The sequence below is a fragment of the Neolamprologus brichardi genome, chromosome 22 (assembly GCF_056152115.1).
Source record: "Neolamprologus brichardi isolate AB-2024 chromosome 22, ASM5615211v1, whole genome shotgun sequence".
Classification (NCBI taxonomy): domain Eukaryota; kingdom Metazoa; phylum Chordata; class Actinopteri; order Cichliformes; family Cichlidae; genus Neolamprologus; species Neolamprologus brichardi.
The window spans coordinates 15,067,152-15,087,223 of NC_142124.1; the positions used below are offsets into that span (position 1 = coordinate 15,067,152).

At 40.6% G+C, this 20,072-nt stretch overlaps 1 protein-coding gene across 3 annotated transcripts in view; it reads left to right on the top strand.

The window, feature by feature from the left end:
- trps1 (trichorhinophalangeal syndrome I) overlaps nt 1-20,072 on the top strand; it is a 118,148-nt gene that overhangs the window by 13,080 nt on the left and 84,996 nt on the right. For all 3 annotated transcript variants that reach the window (XM_006787922.3, XM_035906445.2, XM_006787923.3), the window contains exon 2: nt 6,068-6,586. In XM_006787922.3, coding sequence (XP_006787985.2) covers nt 6,574-6,586 — 13 coding nt within the window. In that variant the 5' untranslated portion in view covers nt 6,068-6,573. The remainder of the gene's footprint in view (nt 1-6,067; nt 6,587-20,072) is intronic.

Sequence of the window (20,072 nt, forward strand, 5' to 3'; positions counted from 1 at the left end):
CCAAAATTTGGGGAAAACTAGAAACCTTTGCTTTAGGGATCAATACAGAATCTATAGCTTGTGTCAGCTAATGCTAGCTTGCTTTTAATATATTTGAGCAGTCATGCACATTAACAGAACTGGTCTGATTGCTCATTTGGCTTATAGGTTTGTATTTATCATTGTCCTTTAGACCGATTCCACCTCTAACACATTGCACGACCAGGGACAACTGCAGTTTTTCAGTGATAACAACAGTTTACTAGAGTTTATGCAGATAACTTTCATGTGACTAAATTGATAAAAACCAGCTGAGTTGATTAATGCGTTGTGAGGAAAAGATGGTAAAAAGAGGGGCACTCTTATTAGTATGTTTAAAGTTTTTACCAAGTGCTTTTTAAATGTGGTTTGCTGAATTTGAATTGTTAACCTCAGCTATGTAAGGCGGTGATATGACTCTAAGGCAGTACGTCACTTTTTCTATCTCTTTGCAAATGAACACTGCATCACTGAAAATGTAGCCTTGCTGCAGTCTAAGAAAATGAAAGATGCTTTGGCCTTCAGTGGAGATCAGTTTTGCACCCTCATACACGCATGATATCAAAGGTAAGTTAATACAGCATCTCTTAGGCACTAGTAATATCTTTGATTGAGACACTGAAAAAAAGATTCATTAAAGATGTTTTTACTGCAGTGAAAATTATCCCGTATAAAAATTACAGCAAGCCGTTATGAGAAGTTGATTATACTTGTTTTTGAGATTTGATTAAAGCCCTTTTTTTCTTTTAATTGAGCCCAGCCCTGGATTGACATCACTGACAGTCTTCCAGTCTTGCTTCCCGATACTGCTCAATGGAGAAACGCTGCTTCACTTGGCCAGCTTGTAGATAGAAGGGCTCTGGAAAGGAATATAATGTCAACATTGTGGGTTGAAAATGTTCCGTTGTGTGTACGCGTGTGCGTCTTAAGTTTGTCCAGACATTTTTCCCGGCCGCTTGCAGGAAACGTCCGATTCTCCAGCAGTGGAAATTGTGTGTGTGTGTGGTTGTCTTTGTGTGCATGTGTGTGTATTCCTGAGAGACAGAGTGTTGAATAGCGAATGTGGCGCAGTGCGTGCATGATCTAGTGTATTTGTCTGTTTCAGTTTGTGGATGTGAGTGTGTATGACTGATGTAATGTTTGAGCCTACCCAGACAGACAAACCAAACCAAGGCGCATACACACAAACACAAGCATGCATGGGTGTGTGTGTGTACTTAAAATCATCAGATATGTCTGGCAGACTTCGGCAGGCTCGTGGAATGCATGTGTGTAATGCGTGTGTGTTTCTGGCAGAGCTGTAGTTTGTTTTCCGTATTTTGGGGGAAAAGACAGCTAGGCAAGAGTCAACAATCAACTTGTTGATTTATGCAGCTACTAGTTCCTTCCATTACGCCTACAACTACCACTGAAGCAGAGTTTGTTCTCCATTATTTTTGATGTATGAGAGTCTTAGCTGTGGAGAGCAAGGTCAGAATCAACAGTCCCCTGTTGATTTATGCATCTCCCGGTTTCCTGCTACTATCGTACATCAAGGCGGGACATTAGCACCGTCCACGAGGCAAATGTGGATACTCATTTGACTGTGGTTGGTAAGTTTGTCTCCTCTACCAGCCACAACTGCAGTTAACTAGTAATTAGTTGGGCTTTCTCTTTTCTTGTTTTCTAAGATGTAGCAGATTAATTTGCTCAGCAGTTTCAAAACCACTTGTAACACGTTTTAGTAAAGTATAGTTTTCTTTATATTATTAGTGTTACTGGTGGCAACAGTGATGCTGTTTTAGACTAATTTCCAAACCCCACAGGAAGGAGTGGACTAATATCAGTCCCACAACTGTTTATTTATCCACTCAGGGGGAACCTATGTATCACAGGAAAGCTGTGCTATGTCAGCAACTTGCACGTGCGTATGTGTCAGAGAAAAGTCTAAAAGCTGTGGGTGTTGCATACAGTAATGAATAGGTAAGCCACTCCCTCAGCTTTAACCTCAGCAGCTGAAAGATCTGGTTGATCAAGGTCACTTAGTGGTGTGATTCACAAGAGAGCAGAAGCACTGGCACAGTGTGTTTGTTCGCTTGCCGTGCAGACAGTCAGATCAATGCAAAATGTAGAGCAGAAGTTTTAATTGTGTTCTTTGGTGTGGTTGAACATGTGCATACTTGATAGGATGACGTTCCTATCTATCTGTCTATTAACTAGCTATTAACTGTCTATCTATTTTTAACTATTATTTTAGTTAATCTGCCGTCACTTTTCTTGATTTGTTAGTCAATCCAGCTAAATATTCAATTCACTGTGGAAAAAAAAATCAATTCTCAGATTAGGGAAGGGGGAACCAATGAATTGGAACGTTTGAATGGTCACACACTCCGATGATCAGCTTATCAGATAATTGACTTTTTCAGCTCTGCTTTTATTTAACAGTGTGAATTTTAGTGATCTGTTAGGAACATGGAAATATTCTTTTTGTTACCTTAGATGTCGTCATCAGAACATTGTTTTGTCATGCATGCCAACACTTCCGAAGTGTGTGGCTGTATTTTACCTGATGTTAATGGAGTTCATTTTGTGTTCCATCAGGACCTTAAGGTTAAGGTTATGTGATGTTCTCCATAGGCCAACTATTGTCTCGTCACTGTAAGAGATTGTCTGCTGTGTTGGGGCATTGACTGCTTTGATTAACACTTGCTTCGTCTCTTCTCCTAATATTCATTTAATTTAACGATTTTGGAAGAAGCCAACTTTCTTTGATTGACAAGCTGTTTGCAATCACTAAACAAATCATTATGAGAATCTCAAGAGTAGTTTAATAATTTCCTTTGTTTACCTGACAGTAAAATTGGAAAGCTCCACAGCCAGCTTTACGGTTTTGCACCTGCTACTCAGTACGCTTTATGCCACGGATAGAACGGCAAAGCTCTGCGTGCAGCTCTTGCTGCTTTTGCACTGCTTTTTTGGTATGATCTGCAGGGAACCAGCCGGAAAGCACTGAATCATAGTAAACCTCATTTGCATACAGTGCCTGCTTGTACATCGTTGATGCTTAAACCAAACAGGGGGACGATAATTCCATGACATCTGAAAAGACTGATAAGAACCTGTCAGCACAGTTTGTCTGTATTGATCCAAGATAACGATTTTACTAGTACATAGAAAGATCTTTAGTTAGTGTATTTAAAATCCTAACAGCAAAAATGACCACAATAATCCATTTCAGCTGGAACGGTTGAGTTGAGCTGAATATCAAACAATGTACTCTCTGTGCTCTAATTGGTGAAACATGGAGCATAACTCTGTCTACATAAGATCTGAAAAGGCAACAAGACACATCAAAACGGCCCTTCAAAGACAATTATTTTCCTTGGGACAGCAGAGGGAAAAAAATCGCCGAAAGATGAGGAAGAAACGAGTGTAATTAGTTTGACCACCATGTCATTTGAGTCGGCATTAGCAATAACAAATCAGAAAACAATAAAAGATGAGGACAAAGATAAATTGAGGGTCTTGCGTTTCGTGACAAAAATGATTGCAAATGAACTTGAGTGCTATGTTTGTCGTCGTGGATTTACACTAAGTCTGTGCGTCTGTTGGAGGCAGTGAGAGCATGTAACGCGTGTGTGCGTCTGTTTGCATGTGTGTGTGCGTACTTCGGAGCGAGCGGAGAGCTGGCGAGTGGACATGTGTGTGTAATCATGTACGTCAGGCCGTCATGAATGGTGTGTTTGAGACAGAGCGGAGTGTGGAGTTCCTCAGGCTGGACCAAATTGGAAACAGAAAAACAAACATTGCCTAGGAACCCCCGCTTTCCGCCTCCCCCCATCCCCCCCTCGTCTGCTGGCTAGTGGCGCAGTCCAACCTGTCTGGGACAATGTAACAGTCTATGGCCGGACTGGACCACACGCATTCACAAAGTGTGTGTGTATGGGGGGGTGGGGGGCTGCGGGGGTGAGTGCAGAAGGGATGGGGGGGCTGTGGCGGTGGTTGGGAGGTGGGGGGTATCTCAGCCACAATGACAGTTGGAAAAACAGTCAGAAGAAACACATTAATGTGACAGCGAGCTCAGTGATGAATTGATGGGAGAGAGACATGGAACGGAGAGAGGGAGAAAAACGTGAAGTTGATGGACGTGAGCTTGGGAAATGGAAGTTATACTAGAAAAAGAGATGAATGAATGCAAGAAAACAAGAAAAGTCATAGTGGAAGTTAAAAAAAAAGAAAGGAAAAAAAACCTAGAGAATACAGAGAAAAACACCAAAGAAGCAAAAAACAGTGATTGAGAAAATGAGTAAGCAGGGGCTGACTGAGTCAGAATTCCACAGGAAAAAAAATATTTAAAGCTACACTCACTCTTAAGATAAAGAAAGCTTTTCTTTCCCCTTTTCTTTTCCTTTTGTGAGAACTGCTAATGAATAAGTTGATTCTTAGATTTCTCTTTTTCTGCTTTGAAAAGAACATTTGTCCTCTCTGTTATAACGCTGTTATTACATGATGTGGTCGATCATGTAGTAACCGGAAGCATGTCTGCTTGATGTGATACTGGAGTTCTCACCTTCTTTTTTTTGTTTGTTTGTTGTGTTCTTTGTTTTTTTTTTTTTTTTTTTTTTTGTGGTGTGGACACTTTCATAAGGTTACCTATGGACAACTTTTTTCCAAGTGCCTACCTGGAAATCATCAACTGTGTTTTTTTCTGAGAAGTTTGCTTTTAATCCTGAAAAACAGCACTGTTTTAAGATGGGAGGGTCTTTAAAATGACTCATAATTTCAGTAATGACTCATAATGTTCTTGGCTTTTATTGCCAGCAATTTTTTTTTCTTGCGAAACAGCAGATATCCATTTTCAGATAATGATAGCCTCCAGTTCTGGTGTGCTAACTTTCTATCTATAGCCCAAACAAAGTTAGAACTGTCTGTGGAAGTGGTCAAGACCGCTGAACAGGTATTGAATCTTTATCCACCGTTGATGTAGGCACCTACAGATACACGCACACACCGGCCAGACTGACCGGAGGAAAACGGTTTATTATAAATACAGACTAACATTTTGATTTGCCTTACGAGGTAGAGAGAGCCGAGATGGATGGAAAGAAGGAGACAGGGTGGCAGAGTGAGAATGAAAAAAAAAAAGAGAGCGGGAGAGGAGTGTTACTGACACAGAGGGTGGGGTTATTTTTGCGGTTGGGGCAACAAAAGGGGGAACTGAGAACTAGAGTGTAACTTGTAACAGTTAGAATTACAGAATGAAGAAAAATAGACTCATCAGCGGGCACAGCTGCTGGAAATCCAATAAGTGATCATTTATTTTATTGATTCCTGGAAGTTATTCATCAATGACGGCCTTGTTGTGATTCATTAAGCAATCACAATTGAAAGTGAGCAAATCATACATGGGTTCTGCTGTTAATTATATCCTTGGGATATTATTAGTGACCCTTTTTTTCCCCAGTAGTTTTGCGCCTGCACAGTTTTTTCTCATTATTTACCTGACTGTTAATGTCCTGGCTGATTGTTGTGCTTCACGTCCTTCTGTGGTACAAAGAAAATATAATTTGACATGTGCAAAAAAGCAACGAGTTTACAGTTGTCAAACACAGACATGTTTGTTATTTGTAGATTTTGGTTGAAAATTGAACTTTTTTTCCTTAGTTCATGGAAAGCTGACGATGCTTTCACTGTGAAAGAATCACATTTATTATTATTATTATTTTTATTTTTTTTTTAAATTGTACTGTAAATTACCCGTGGCCCCGACTTTAAAAAGACCTCAAAACTGACTTCACATGTGAAAGGCATTGTCAGCTGTCACATATGGGAAAAGAAAAGAAAAAAACACTCAAACCGGCCGGGGTCTGAGCAGGGCACTGAATGTTTTCTTGGCTATTGTGCACCTTTGATCAACCATTTTAATGTAGACGTCTAAAGTCCAGGCAAAATTGTTTCCCGTAAACGTAAAGTATGGAAAAAATGTCTGAAATCTGGCTCCAATAGGTTTCATTAACTTCTGCAGCATGTGCCCATTTCTAACAATATTTGTCTTTCTGTCTTTTTGCAGGTTGTTAAGATGATAGTGGAGTCTGACAACCATGACTGAGGACCTTAGCCAGAATTGAATTACGAAAAAACAAAACAAAAAATAAAGGACCGGACAGCAAACGTGACAGCTTGCATAACAGCTCTTACGCAGAACACACACTCGATCAAACTCAAAGCTGTAATGGCCAGCTGTTAAGCGTACGAGGGGGGGCAGCAGCCGTGGACTAAAAGTAGCTGATGCGACTTACAGTTGAAGACCTTCACAAGCAAAAGTCAAAGAAGCCGAAGAATTTCAGCGTGGATGCTCACGGACCTGCGAGGAGTTGTGTGGACCTGATTAAGCAATGGAAGGATACTAGCTCTGGTCTGACACCTGGTTTCTGCTTTCCATTACGCTGTGGAGTACAGAAGGCCAGTAGCCGAACTGCGCTGCTGGACGGACCGCTGCGGCGTAGGGTTAAACCGAGCCATTTCATCAGAACCGATGCCAAAGCCAGGAGCCAGCCATGATGTTTATATAACCCGATGATCAGCAGAGGTAGGACATATATGTTTTCACTTTCAATCCCTCAATAGGAAAGTTAACAACTTTAAACTTAATGTTTTTACTGCTGATATTCAGGATTCTGCTGCTTTCTGACCTACATGTTCTGACAAAACTACCGTGAATATTTGCAAAGTCAGTTTATCAAGTGTAACATTTAGTAATTAAATGTATATAATACACTTTTTAATTAGACACTAATCTTCAATACAATATTAATACAAATGTTAATGGTATTTTCTTTTACATTAAATTAAAGTGCTAATAATTGTTTATGAATTATTTTTCATTAGGAATAAAACAATAATGCACTTTTTTTCTGCAACATCAGCGTTCATTCCTTGAAAAAAAAATTTATATACTTTTTCTGCAGTAATTCAGCGTGTTTTTGTGGTGTGTGTGTGCACAGCAAGTCTTGCTTTAAACTATGAAAGCAAACAATTTCACAAGAAATAAAAAAAATAAAAGCTTTAAGAGGCATCCGTCGTTCTCAGAGCTCGGCCAGTTTGTGGGTCTGATGTAACCACCTCCAGCCAAAGCGGGTACAGGGGGGTAGTTTACTAAGCGACTGCAGATAAAATGGCGTACACGCAGAACAACGAAGTATTATGAAAAACTGCTCTTAGTCATCACTTGTGGAGGAAGTGACCGTGCACGTTGCCTTGAATCGCTCCTCCATACGCTGTGGTATTTAATGTTTGCCTGGTGGCACCCAGTGAGGGTGGAAAACTGTTTAAATATCGCTCGAATACTGCGCTGTTTCAAATGATTCCTATGCAGAAATAAAAGTTAAAAGATTGTTTTTGACATCAAGCAGTGGAGCAGTTTACTCATAGCGAAACATTACCTGCTCTTCCAGTAAGCATCTGCTGCATTCTGGTTCAGTAGACCTCATTAGCAGAGCTCATTAGTTCCTCGCACTTTGTAAAGTTTAGAGGGAGCAACTTGATCTACTGTTTGATTGGTTTGCTTCCAAAATATGCAATTGTTACCAGGGATGTCTGTTAACAAGAGGTTTCTGACACAACTGCTTTAATTTCGCTCTTCAGATCCCATAAATACGCTTTCAAGCGTCGACTCCAGCACCACCGCAGCAAACTACTAGTAATGTCGATTAGAACCAGTGATCTCCAAGACTTTACAGAAGCCCACATGCTACATAGAGACCGTTAATGGTGAGCCTGCAATTAGGGGATGGTAACATATGAATAAGAGTGCCTGTTCAATTAAATGCTGAGTTTTGTACAACACCAAAACAGGATCTGTTTGTTCAGATGTCAGAGTGTTTGAACTGAAAAGGTTACTTTTTCCTTTTGCTATGTGCATTCATGGATCCTAGAACGTAATGGCACTGCACAGGTTATTGTACTGCAGGAAGTACGTATATTTACAGCTGAGGTTATTATGTAAGCATGTGCAAAAAGCTGCAGTGGTTTGTGGTGTAGCATACATTATAATTATAGCAGTGCCGTATTATTTTATTTCGGTTTAAATACCGTATGTGCCGAACTGTCTGCCTTTATCCAAACGCTCGCAAATCAAGAAATATTTTTCACATACAGTACATACAACCATATTGTTGAATTATGCCATGTAAATAGAGAATTATTCTCGTCTAGACGTGTGTATATAGATATATGTATATATGTGGGCGTGTACATTTGTATGCATTATGACGCTAACATACGGTAATTTAACCGCACTGTATTTTGCCTTATCAGGGCTTTTGTGTTACTAACAAGCTGCTTCTGACTCTATTTCTGAATTTATTTATTTCCATTTTTCACCAGCCATCAGCTGTGCTGAGCACACACAAAAACACAGAAACAAAGGTGCACAAACAGCTGCTGCGTATCCTCCTTTACCTGTGTCACAACGCACGCTGAAGCTCTCGACGTCTGCTTCCTTTCTCTTTCTCTCACACACTCTCGTGCTCTTTCTGCTGTCTCAACAGTTTTTATTGGGAACTGTTTCAACCGTTCAAAACTCTCCAGAACAAGGTTTCTGAATGATCTGCATGACTTATACATTGAGTTATGTAAGATAAGTTGATTTTTTTAGGAAGTGTATGAATCCTCTTTATTTGTATAGCTCAATATATGAGTACTAGCAGCTTTCTTGAAATCTCTTTAAAGTGAACTCCAAGCGGCCTGGAAGGCTAAAGAAACGCAGGTCTTTTTTGGTGAAATGACCCTTTAACTGTAAATGCATGGAGGGTAAGTGACTCAGAGATTGCACGATCATTGCAGAGTGTCTTTGAGACTGTCTCTGTACTTTTGGTGCGTCTTTATGAATATCTTTCTACGTAGCTATTTTGCATGCACCATAGTGAATGATAATGGATATGCAAATTTGCGTATGTCCTTTTGCACAGTGTGCGAGCATCTGTGTGTGTGTTAGCATGTTTTTCATTATGCGGTGCGGTGGCTTTGCTTGGTGATGTTATTCAGCAGGGCGGATTACTTTGAGCTGCTTGATGCTTTTAGCTGTGGTCGTGTGTGTGTGTGTCTATTCAGTTGTGTGTATGCATGTGCATGATTGCATGCCTTTAAGTGTGTGTATACAAATGTTCTCATAGATGCAGTGGTGTGCGTGCATGTTGGGTTATCTCCTAGGCTTTGATATGTTAGTCACATGTGCCAGTTTTTTTTTGGGTTTTTTTGAGGCTTTAAAAAAACTGAGCAATGTTGAGTAGAGTTAGAGCCATTTGAATTTGATCCTGCACGCAACACGCAGCACAGCGTGCACATATAAAGACTTTTTTTGTTTTTGTTTCTGTGACATAGTAGCCCACAAAACAGTTTCGCTCCTCTGAGGTGGTGATTCCTGATGTGTTCCTTCCCCATTGTCTGTCAGCAGATCTTTCTCTCTCTTTTTGCGTCACCCTCTTACTGTCTGTGTGCGTCGGCCTCAAACAGCAAAAGTCAGAGCAGAGCCTGGTTTAGAAAACGTTTGAACATCCGCGTGTAAACTACCTGTTGACTGTTGCCAAAATGGGTCAGAAGGTAGCTCAGTGTGTGTGATGATCTCATCTTCTCGCAGCTTTACAGCGCGCTCTACCGCTGTTAGTTTTCCACACACATATGCGCGTTTTTTTTTTTTCCTTTTAGTGTTTCCGTGTGCGTATGTGTGTGTAGGACGTCGAGACATACCCATTCATCAATAAGTAGAGAGGGCATTAAACCTTTATCTTCTCGCAAAGACGTACATGGACAAACTCATGCACACAAGTCTCTTTCTTTGTCCCTGACATCCCAACTAACAATTCATTCTAATAGATTCCAATTAAGACTTATTATTTAGCCAGGCAAAGATTAATAAAGGAGGTGTCACCAGGTGTCATTGCTATTAATGGCTTAATTTGTCAGTTTGTTAATGATCGAGTACTTTAAAGGACACCGAATCAATCAAAGATCAGGGTGACAGATGTGTGTTAATTCTTTGCATAAGTCTGTTTTATCTCAATTATGGTCTGTTTGCATGCTTGCAATAACTCTGTTTGTAACTACATTGAGAAAGCAGACCTGATTGCATTGTCACACTGAATAATTATCTTTTTACGGTGCAGCTGTTTTGACCTGTTTATTCTGAGTTTGCTGGCCAATAATAGTTGCTGTTTAGGAATTGATTGCATTGTCTGTAATATATTGATAAAACTCGACCAACAGTGTACTGTATATTGGCTGTTAGTTTATAAATGTAGCATTTGGTTTACAAAAAATTCTCCAATGGCTCTTAAGATGGTTCATTAGCTTATGTAACTGTGCCCTGAGCTGTCCATACTACCGCATTGCAGCCCAGATGCCAGCAGGCTTGCAACCCCCAAATCTGAGCATATCATGCCTAGATTTGGGGTAGGCCTATAAGCCTGGTTAACATTTGGATCGAGATGGCATATCGTATATCTTACGACATAAACTGATGCTGGAACAATTTGATGGCTTGAAGAAATGTTATCATTAATGCAGGCACGCACGGCACAGTTCATGTTTGTTTCTCCTCGTATCCAAATTGTTTGGAGGGTCAGATTCACACAGCAAAACCTGACTAGCATTCGGTGCTTGGTGCGCTCATTTTCCAAAGCCTTTCTAGGAGGAAAAAAATTTGATTAATCAGATTAAGAACGGTAACTAGGCAAAGCTGGGGCAGTAGACCCAACCTAGTTTTCAAAGCTTGTACCAATTCATCTTCCTCTCAGTCTGCTTCTGTGTTTGTTGGAGAGACTGAGTTGAAATCCATTAATCAGATTTTGTTAGCAACTGACCACATAGCCAGAAGTAGATCAGACCCCAACCAACAGTTTTGCGTGTGTGTGTGTGTGAGAGAGAGGTGTGCTACCTCAACAAGTAACTGTTGCATACACGTAAGATGTTAGTGCGCATGTAAAAGATAAAAGATTCAGCTAAAATATACAATTTATTCTTTTTATATCCAACCAAGTGTGTGGTTAGATGAGACTCCCATACAGTTAATTTATGCTGATTCGAAAACTGGTTAAATTGGACTTACAATTGGACATACAAACAGACTTGCCTTAGTGTGGTAAATTTATCAAAAGGTTCCCTCCAGTTTCTCTATATATTTATGTGTGTGCAAGTTTGTCTGTGCAAAACTCTATCTGGATTCACAATACTTACCTACACATTTACTCCTTTAAGGATGTTTGCATGTGTGTGTCATACTTCTTTGTGTGCATATAAGTTACATGTACGCTTTGGTCTGGGTGTGCACAGATGTGAGTGCATGTTTTTTGTTGGGTTTGCCTAAAACTTGTGCTGGATCCAAGTGAACAAGTGTTAACAAGCTCTGTGCAGACTGTATTTATTTAATCCATATGCTGGTGAACTATACAGCTGCGTGCTGCCCCAGTATGTCTGGAAGGAAAAATCTCTTTGCAGTTGCAGCCTTGACGGAGTTGCAGAAAGTTTGAAGTCAGCTTGAATGAAGTTTCTCCCCCAAAATACTGCATACTGTCATTTTTTTCTGTAATCAAATGTTGCTGATATTCAGTTTTTTCCACCCGTGTATTAGTCGTAGGAATGCTGTGTCTTTACTGGCATCGCTTGTAAATGTTTTATCACCGCAGTGCACTGTAGCAGCTTTGACCCATTCATTTATATAACATGACATCGTATTGGAAGTTTGGACAAAATTAACGACCACACTCGTTTTTTTAATACGGAGTTGATTTTGTGAATTGCATCAAATTTTCAACTGTTGACAGACTCTGTAGAGAGTCCACTGATGAGGAACAACAAAGGGGAAGACAGAAGCTCAGGCTGCTGCTGATAGTACTCCTGCCAGGCCGGCAGCACCAGAACCCTTACCCAGGACGATAAAGACAGAGTTGCTGGGAGCTGACAGGCCAGTTGCTGGTGGTGATGCTAAAACTAGCAGCCAGCACAGCCATCCAAAGGAGCCAGGGTGCCTGGCAGCAGCAGAACAAGTTGCCAGAACAATAAAAACAGAGTAGCTGGGGGCTGACAGATAGTTCCAAACGGTAGTTTTTTCAGGTGCTCACTGAAGCCAAATGCAACCCAGACAGTCACCACGATGCAATGAGTTTCACGGCACACGGCTGTGTTTGTTTGACTGGAATGCCAGTGCAAGTGGTGAGGGACTGCTTGCTTTTGTGTGGAACAATGCAGGAGCAAAATTGTCATTAAAGATAAACCGACTAAAGCCACTTTCAACCTCAAATCCTTTTTTTAAATACTAGCTTGATGGCATCTGAACATGATGCTTTGTGACTAAAAAGGCACCACAGACACCTTTTTATGTTCTGATAACATTTATGTGTCATTTACAACACAAGTCTGTGTGACAAAATTACAACTGTGCAGTGGCTCTCACTTGTGTTGCCCCCCCCCCCCAAAAAAAGTGGACAATGTCAAGTAAGATTAAGTGAGATTAAGACATTTGTCCATGATGCATTATCTCGTTTCCTTAATCCAGAAGACAGAGTGCTCTCATGAAGCCTGTATAGCATCGGCAATGGCAGCTGTCAATCACTGCAGAGCACACAGACTGATGCACACACATAGTCCTTGCTCATAGTGACAATTCTAGAGAGAACTAAACGTGTAAAGGTGTGGTTTAAATCAGCTGCAGGAACGTTTCAGGAACTTTCATGGGTCTAACATGGCATTTCTAAAAACATTACAACGTGGGGTATCCTAGATTTGCTAGTTTATGTCGAGCAGTGCGCTGTTGATTATTACTTATGCAAGACATACCTGCCTTATGCTTAAACAGCCTCTGCATTGCTTTAGTTTTGGTGTCGTTGGGGGTGGATGTTTAAGTATTTTCATGCAAAATCTCTTGTTTTTTTTTTGACAAAGTAGGTTTGACATTACTTCTGTTCAGCTGAAAACACAAAGCTGTTAATAGCAGTTAATGGTACTACTTAGCAATAAACAATCACAGGATAAAATAGCAAATGACTAAGAATGAAAATAATTGTGACAGTAATGTTTGTAACCCTAACTTTTACATTATGGAAACGTTTCTTTATTCTGTGCAGTTTCTTCCCCATTAGTATGAAAGGAAGTTTCCCTCTGAGTGAGATGACTCAGTGCTCTCTTTCTCGGCATCGCGCATTACAGAAGTCACTTTTTCAGTCTTAACAAATCAATGCTGAGTAAGTGGAGCTGAAAAATTGGGCATTCTTGTCTCCAGCTGCTTTGAGTCCATCGGATACATTTGACTGCAATAACAAACACTGTTAAATTTGACTCTTCAATCCTTACAGTGCCAATTGTCTGAAATGAAAGATGAAAAGTGCCAAATTTAAAGAATAATGGAGAACCTGCTGCGTCTTTGATTACACGAGAGAAAAAGGGAACCAGAGAGACTGGCAGAAAAGTGGATTTAACGACTGTGAGAGAAAACAAAACTGTGACTTAGAGGATATGTGGGAAGATTTTTTAAGTAGAGTAAGCTAATGGAAACGGTAAGCAAGACTTACTGAAACAGAAAGAAAGCTACGAGGATACGCAACCGAATACATCATAATTACAACTTTTTTAAAAATAAAGATTTCAAGGCTTCACCGTCAGGTTTTTATAGTAAAATAAAAATAAAAACAAGTAAAATATCAGCCTTTTTATTAGCTTGTATAATTGGTCGAGCTCCATCCTGGTGTACTAAGGAGATCCAGCTTTTCGGAGAGATCTGCCCCGGCTCCTTAACCGAGTAGATTTACAACCACCACTGTTGGAATATTAAGCTGAATACCTACGTTTGGAGTGAGGAAAATAACTAACCTCTCTAATGGATAAGTGCCCTAGAATGCCTAATGCTAAGCCCCGGTGTGTGTGTGTGTGTGTGTGTAAGTGTGTGAGTGTGTGTGTGTGTGGTAATCGCCATAGCAGGTTCTTGCCATTAGTGCACTGCTGAACAAGGCAGCAATTCATTCAGCAGATTTAACTGTCTGGTGTGTGCATGTGTATGTGTGTGTGTTTGAAAGAGAGCGAGCGAGAGGGAAAATCTATGAGCCTGTGTGTGTGTGTATGTGTGTGTGTGTGTGTGTGTGTGGTAGGTTTCTAAGTGTAGAATGTGTGTTGTTTTTAGAGAATTGTTTCCGTGCGCCTGTCTGCACCATATGGTCCAATGTGGAAAAAAGGCCCCTTTAGGGGTCTGTGCGTATGGGAATATGTATGGGAGTGTGCATGTGTGTGTGTGAGTGAGAGAGAGATAGAGGGAGAGCGAGCGAGGGTATGTGTGTTTGTGCGCATGAACGTGTGTACAACGGTCTGGTCTGCCCAGAGTGAAGCTGTAAAAACAAAAACGTCTTGAGAAAAGAGAGAAAAAAAAAGTCTACATAGGAGCAGTGATGTCAACTACTACCCCTTTTCCTCCGACTCACGCACACATACATGCGTATTCACTGCACTTCCTTTTTCATCTCTCATAAATTACAACATTTGCCTTTTTTTCCTCTTTCGCATTAGCTATATTAGAAATTGTCAAAACGAATGTGTTTTTTTCTTCTTAACTGTAATGATCGCTTTCTATTTTTCTCCAATTATTACTTTCTTTCCAGCAATTGTGTGTTGCCGCTCTCATGGGGGATAGAGCTGAGGGGGGAGGGTTATTGTTTTCTCAAATTGGTGAAAATAATCACTTTAATTTTTTCTCCAGTAATCACTTTCTTCTCTCCTCTTGTTTTTCATTTATCCTTTTTTTTGTTTTTTCGTTTGCCGTTTATTTTGTCTAATTGCCGTAAACCTCGAGGCTGTGGTAATGACTTCTGAGGTTAACGAGCTTCTGCTAACAATCACTCACTCGCTTGCGCAGCCACACACTTGTGTAACCAAACACAAACTCTCAAGCGAGCACAATAAGTACGTTTAGATCACATATATATGTGAAAATGGACTTGTTCCTGCTTGTTCCTTCGAGGATTCGCACACCGAAGCGCGCCCGCTCTAACCCTCATCTGCAGCAGCCTTTCACAAAATGTGCAGGCTTTGATATTATGGTAAAGAAACATGTCATGTTTGATTCATGAAGTTCTTTACAGCTTCGGTTCGAGTGTTGGATCCAAAGTTACAGTGAATTTGTAAGCAAAAAGGCCAATTAGTCTAAAGGGCAATGTTTCAATAAATAATTTGTGTTGGGTTTTTGTCAGATGTGTTGAGAAATGCTCATATATCACTGTCTCTAAGTAGAAAAGTTGGGAAATTAAAGAGGAACTCCCAACGTTTCTGATGTGAAGCTGTTTGTAGAATTTGTTCGCTATCTGAAGGTGTCTGTTGTTATTGCTTTTCTCACTCACATGAAAGATGCCGACATGCCTGCAAACACTCGCCAACTATTCACCAAGTGGTAGTGGACTGGTTCTCATCTAATCGCTTTATTTGGGCACACAAAGCACTTTATAGAACATGCCTCATTCAGTGTATAAGCACTTTTCCCTATGCTGAAGTGCTCTCTATTCAACATTCATAGTCCGAGGAACACATCAGAGAGAAACTTGGGGTTCACCATCTTGCCCAAGATGTAGACTACAAAGGCTGTTGAAATGTAACTATGGGCAACCACAGCAATCTACTAGCAACCAAAGCAAACCATATACCTCTTCATTTCTGTATACTAATTTTATCTAGCAATCGCCAGCAACCTCTACTGACCACTCACCAACCAGCTGCGGAAACGAAAATTTTCCCTGTTGACGATGGTTGCTAGAGAGCCAGCGACCCGTCTCGAGACCTGTGTGACTCACCATTAAGTCTCATAGCTTAAAATTTTGATTGACGGCATAAAACGATAGTTTCCCCTCTCTGATGAGTGAAACTGCTGAGGTTAATTGCTGTTTATGTGGCTTTTCAGTCATTATGTCATTGCAGTAGTTTCTAAAAATGTCTATAAAATAATCGAAGAGTTGTCTTAAATGACGTTTTGGATATTTTTTAAGCGTTTGATGCATTATGCCTATACAGAAACCTCCTCTGTAAAAGATACGTGCCTATACTCCTGTTTGCCCGGACACTCCAGCGTCGCTTCTGTACTATTTTACCTATGAATATGAAGCCTTGAATTGAACAGGCTACACAGGTGCTAATGCATCCTGGTCAGTTTTTCAAAACTTCCTTCACTTTCAGCAGCAGATTAAACAGTTTGGATGCTTTGAGATGTGAAATTCCACCAAGTCTTCTTGATGACTGGAATCCAACTTGAGTCTCAACTGCAGTCTGCTAGTTCTCCTGGTGTGAACTCTGCTTTAATCTTCCTTTCTCTCTCTTTCTTGCTCTCTCTGGTATCTTGATATGGTCTGTGTTCTGCAGTGACTTCTAAACATTTACATTTCTGCTTTTAAGTGCTGTTTATATATGGCTCTTATCTGCTATCATGCACACAACACACACACAGACACACATTCAGACAGGGACAGACACTGAATCAAATCTTTAGTCGTCCTGACAGCAACACTGTTGCTATGTCCATAATAGGACAGGAGGAGAGAGAAAGAGGAAGGCAGTAAGAGAAAAGAGTGCCACATAGACAGAAAGAGGGGGAGGCAGATAATTTGCCACCAGAGTGTTTTGTGGTGAGGTGAGGCGTGGAACTGGTGACTTTAGCTCACAGGCTTTTTTGTGATACTCCAGTGATCCCCAGTTGTGAAATCGCCTCTTTTCATCTCCCCCTGTAGATTGCAACCTCCGCTACAGAACAGCACCCCTGGGACTGGTAGGCATTTGGTGTCTTGCTCAAGGACACTTTAGCAGGTTGGATTTTCACAGTCACGAGGGAGATAACTTAGCCTTCTGGTTGAAGGATGCTTTACTCTTGAGTCACTCTGCCACCCTTCCCCGCTACCCTTGGCTTGTATGCTTGAACGCTGCCCTATCTTGATAAACTCTTGACAAATTTCCAGCATGGAAAAAAACACCTTTGGGACCAGTGGCTCCACCCTGTGCTGCACTCAGCAGGGACGGATTGAAAAGGACTGCACGCTGTTACTGCACAGCTTAGAATTTTAAAGCAGGAATTCTCAAATTTTCAGAAAACCAAATGAATAGATATGATAAAAAGTTTTTAAAACATTTAACTATAATGCTTTTCTCTAATTCCCGGCTTAACAGTGGAAGCTTATATTAAAGGTAGCCAAGGTTTCAAATAATGAGTTTAGCATATGTGCAAGGAGCCCCTCGGGTTTCACACTGCTCTAAATGAAAGGATGCAGACAGTTTTTTTTCTACTCTTGCCTCTGTATGAAGTCAAAGACAGTGGATATCCCTGATATGGTCAATTCAGCACACATCTCTGCCTACTAGCACAGAAGCTTGACATGCCTGCTTCTGTCTATGATGGTAGAATAACGAATAGAAACAGAGCTAAGACCTCAGTCACACACGCTGGTCAATGACCCTGTCACTAGGAAAAATTGTGTATTCCCCGACCAGTTGGCAAGTTTTTGCTGTTTAGCAAATTGCCATTGGCGTGGAAGATACTCACTTGTCTGCAAACAGTTCTTAACTAACCACTGAAAGGTAGTGAAACATGAAAAAGTGTGTAAGTTGTGCCATTTCGCTTCCAGTTTGTGTCACACCTTTTAAGCTTTCAATACTGTTAGCGAGCAGTTAATGGGTGTTTGCAGACAAGTTGGCATCTTCCTTACAAACGTCTAGCAACAGCAGCACCCTACTTTCAGTGCAGCATTGTTTACTTCTTTGCAACAAATTTTGCCAACAGTAAGAATCCTCTTAAAACCACACACAACTACTCAGGGAAATAGTAATTTTTTTTCTTAGCAACTAGTTTTTTGCCAGTTTATATAGTACAATCTAGTCATATAGTCTATAGGTCTGTTTTCCTGAGGCCTAAAACAGCTTTGCTTTTCAGGATTATTTTGATCTGACAATCATACAAAGCTACTCTTAAAACAAAAGGAAATGAGCACAGTGTAAGCACTTTAAACAGTTTTGATTGATAATATTCCAAGTCAGAGTTATTTGACATTTAGAAGACAGAACATTACACACAAGTTTGCAAGGACCAGATGTATTCTGCTGTTCTTTGTTGGAATTCCTACATTGGGAACCATTGTTTTAAAGTTTTCAGTTTCTAACATAACTTGAAGTAGGTCAAAGAGTACATGCCAGTTTCTGAAGCATAGCTCACAGCTGATCCTGATCCCCCAACCCCTCCCGTTAAACTCAGACAAGAGAAAAGACAATTTTATTACAGGGATCAGTTGAGTATCACATCACACAAGACTCCTTTTCATGTGATCATCTAGTGACACACTGTCACATGGCTAGAAATTGACAGCGTAGTTTTTTTGGTGTGTTTTTTTAAGTCTTTTTTTTTTGGAGGATAGTTGAATTTATTGCTTCAGGGAGATGTGCCATGAATCGCGGGATGATAAGGAAAGGCTTGCGGAGAAGGAGAGGGAGTGATCGAAAGCCTCGTTACATAGGAATAATGTAATGCACACATAGAGGGGGTGAGAGAGGGAGAAAGAGAGGGAGAGAGGAAATGACACATAGGTGGAAAGAATCTTATCCCTGCTTCTGTCTCATGCTGGCTTTCTTTTCTTGCACATACACACACACACACACACACACACACACACACACACACACACACACACACACACACACACACACACACACACGCCATAATTGAACACTAATTGAACACATCTTATCTGCGTATCTGTCCAAAGAGGTTCAGAGTAAATGGTTGTGTGTGTGTGTGTGTTTGCACATGTGCGTGTGCAGTCTGATTCTTATCAAACTGTTTTACTCAGAGCTGCTTTTAAGGCAATGAATTCACATTTCATCCTCTTTCTGGTTCCCTGTCTCTTCCTTTTCAGGCTGTCTTTCTAAAGCTCTCTTTCTCAGTCTCCCTACCTTTTTTTTTTCTAACGTCAGTAGGTCTTCTCATCAGAAGGTCATCTTACAAAATACAAGTTGATTAGTCTTAGGAGGTGCAAGGATCTGATGTCAGAGACCTTCAGATCAGCTGCCAAACAGCCTTGTAATTTATTTTTTGGGTTAATCAACCCCAGAGGATAAACAATTGTGAATGGCAAAGCATTTTCAGCGATTTCAGTTTTGCATGCCTTCACTTTTTTAAGTCCTTGCCAGACTTGTGGTTTGTTATGTTTGACTCATGCATAACTGGGACGACAAGGCGCGAGTACAAATATTAAATGCTGACAACAGGTAATATTGAGAGCAAGTTAGCTAAAAGGTGCAGATAGAGGGTAACCGATAGCTGTTCGGCTTGCCAATTTCCCAAATACTACCAATGTGTATTTGATAATTTTATACCTGTTGTGTTGCTCCAGGTCTATGGGACAGTCTTTAACATCGGGAGAACAGCTTAGGCTGCCAATTGTAGTAAAAATTGAACATATTAAAAAATAAAAGGAAGAGATTTTCAGCAGCACACCAAGGGTACGCCATTTTTTTAATGCTATTCATCATAGATCAGAGAGATTAAAGAGGAGAACAAAAAGAGACGAACAGAAGGGAAGACAGAGGGAGGGGCTGGGTATAAAATAAGAGATGAAAGGATTTAGGGTGTAGTATCAGCTAGATAGGTTTAAGCGCTGAACTCTTCGCTTGGTGCGCGTCCATGCTTGTATTTGTTCGTATGCATGTGGAATTTTTTTAGGGGTGTACCAGCAGTTAGATGGGTGTGAGAACTAAACATTACATACCTGTGCTCTTATTACTGATCCACCCGAATCTCTTGTAAATCTCTGACCTATTTAAGGTGTCCTAATCTAGTTGAGAACACACGACCTCAACACACACGCAAAAGAGGCTGATAAGTTCTGGCAGAACAGGTAGGATAGGGCGTGTTAAGCTCTTCTTTTTCAAATGTGATCATGTCATTAGTTTGAGGCCTGGCGAGCTGATAGCTAAACCGTGTTGGAATCACGCCCTCAGAAAACAGGCCTCCCTTGTTGAATTCAGACAGTGTTTTGTAATCACAGGTAGAGTTTGCTCAATGCTGTAGGTGA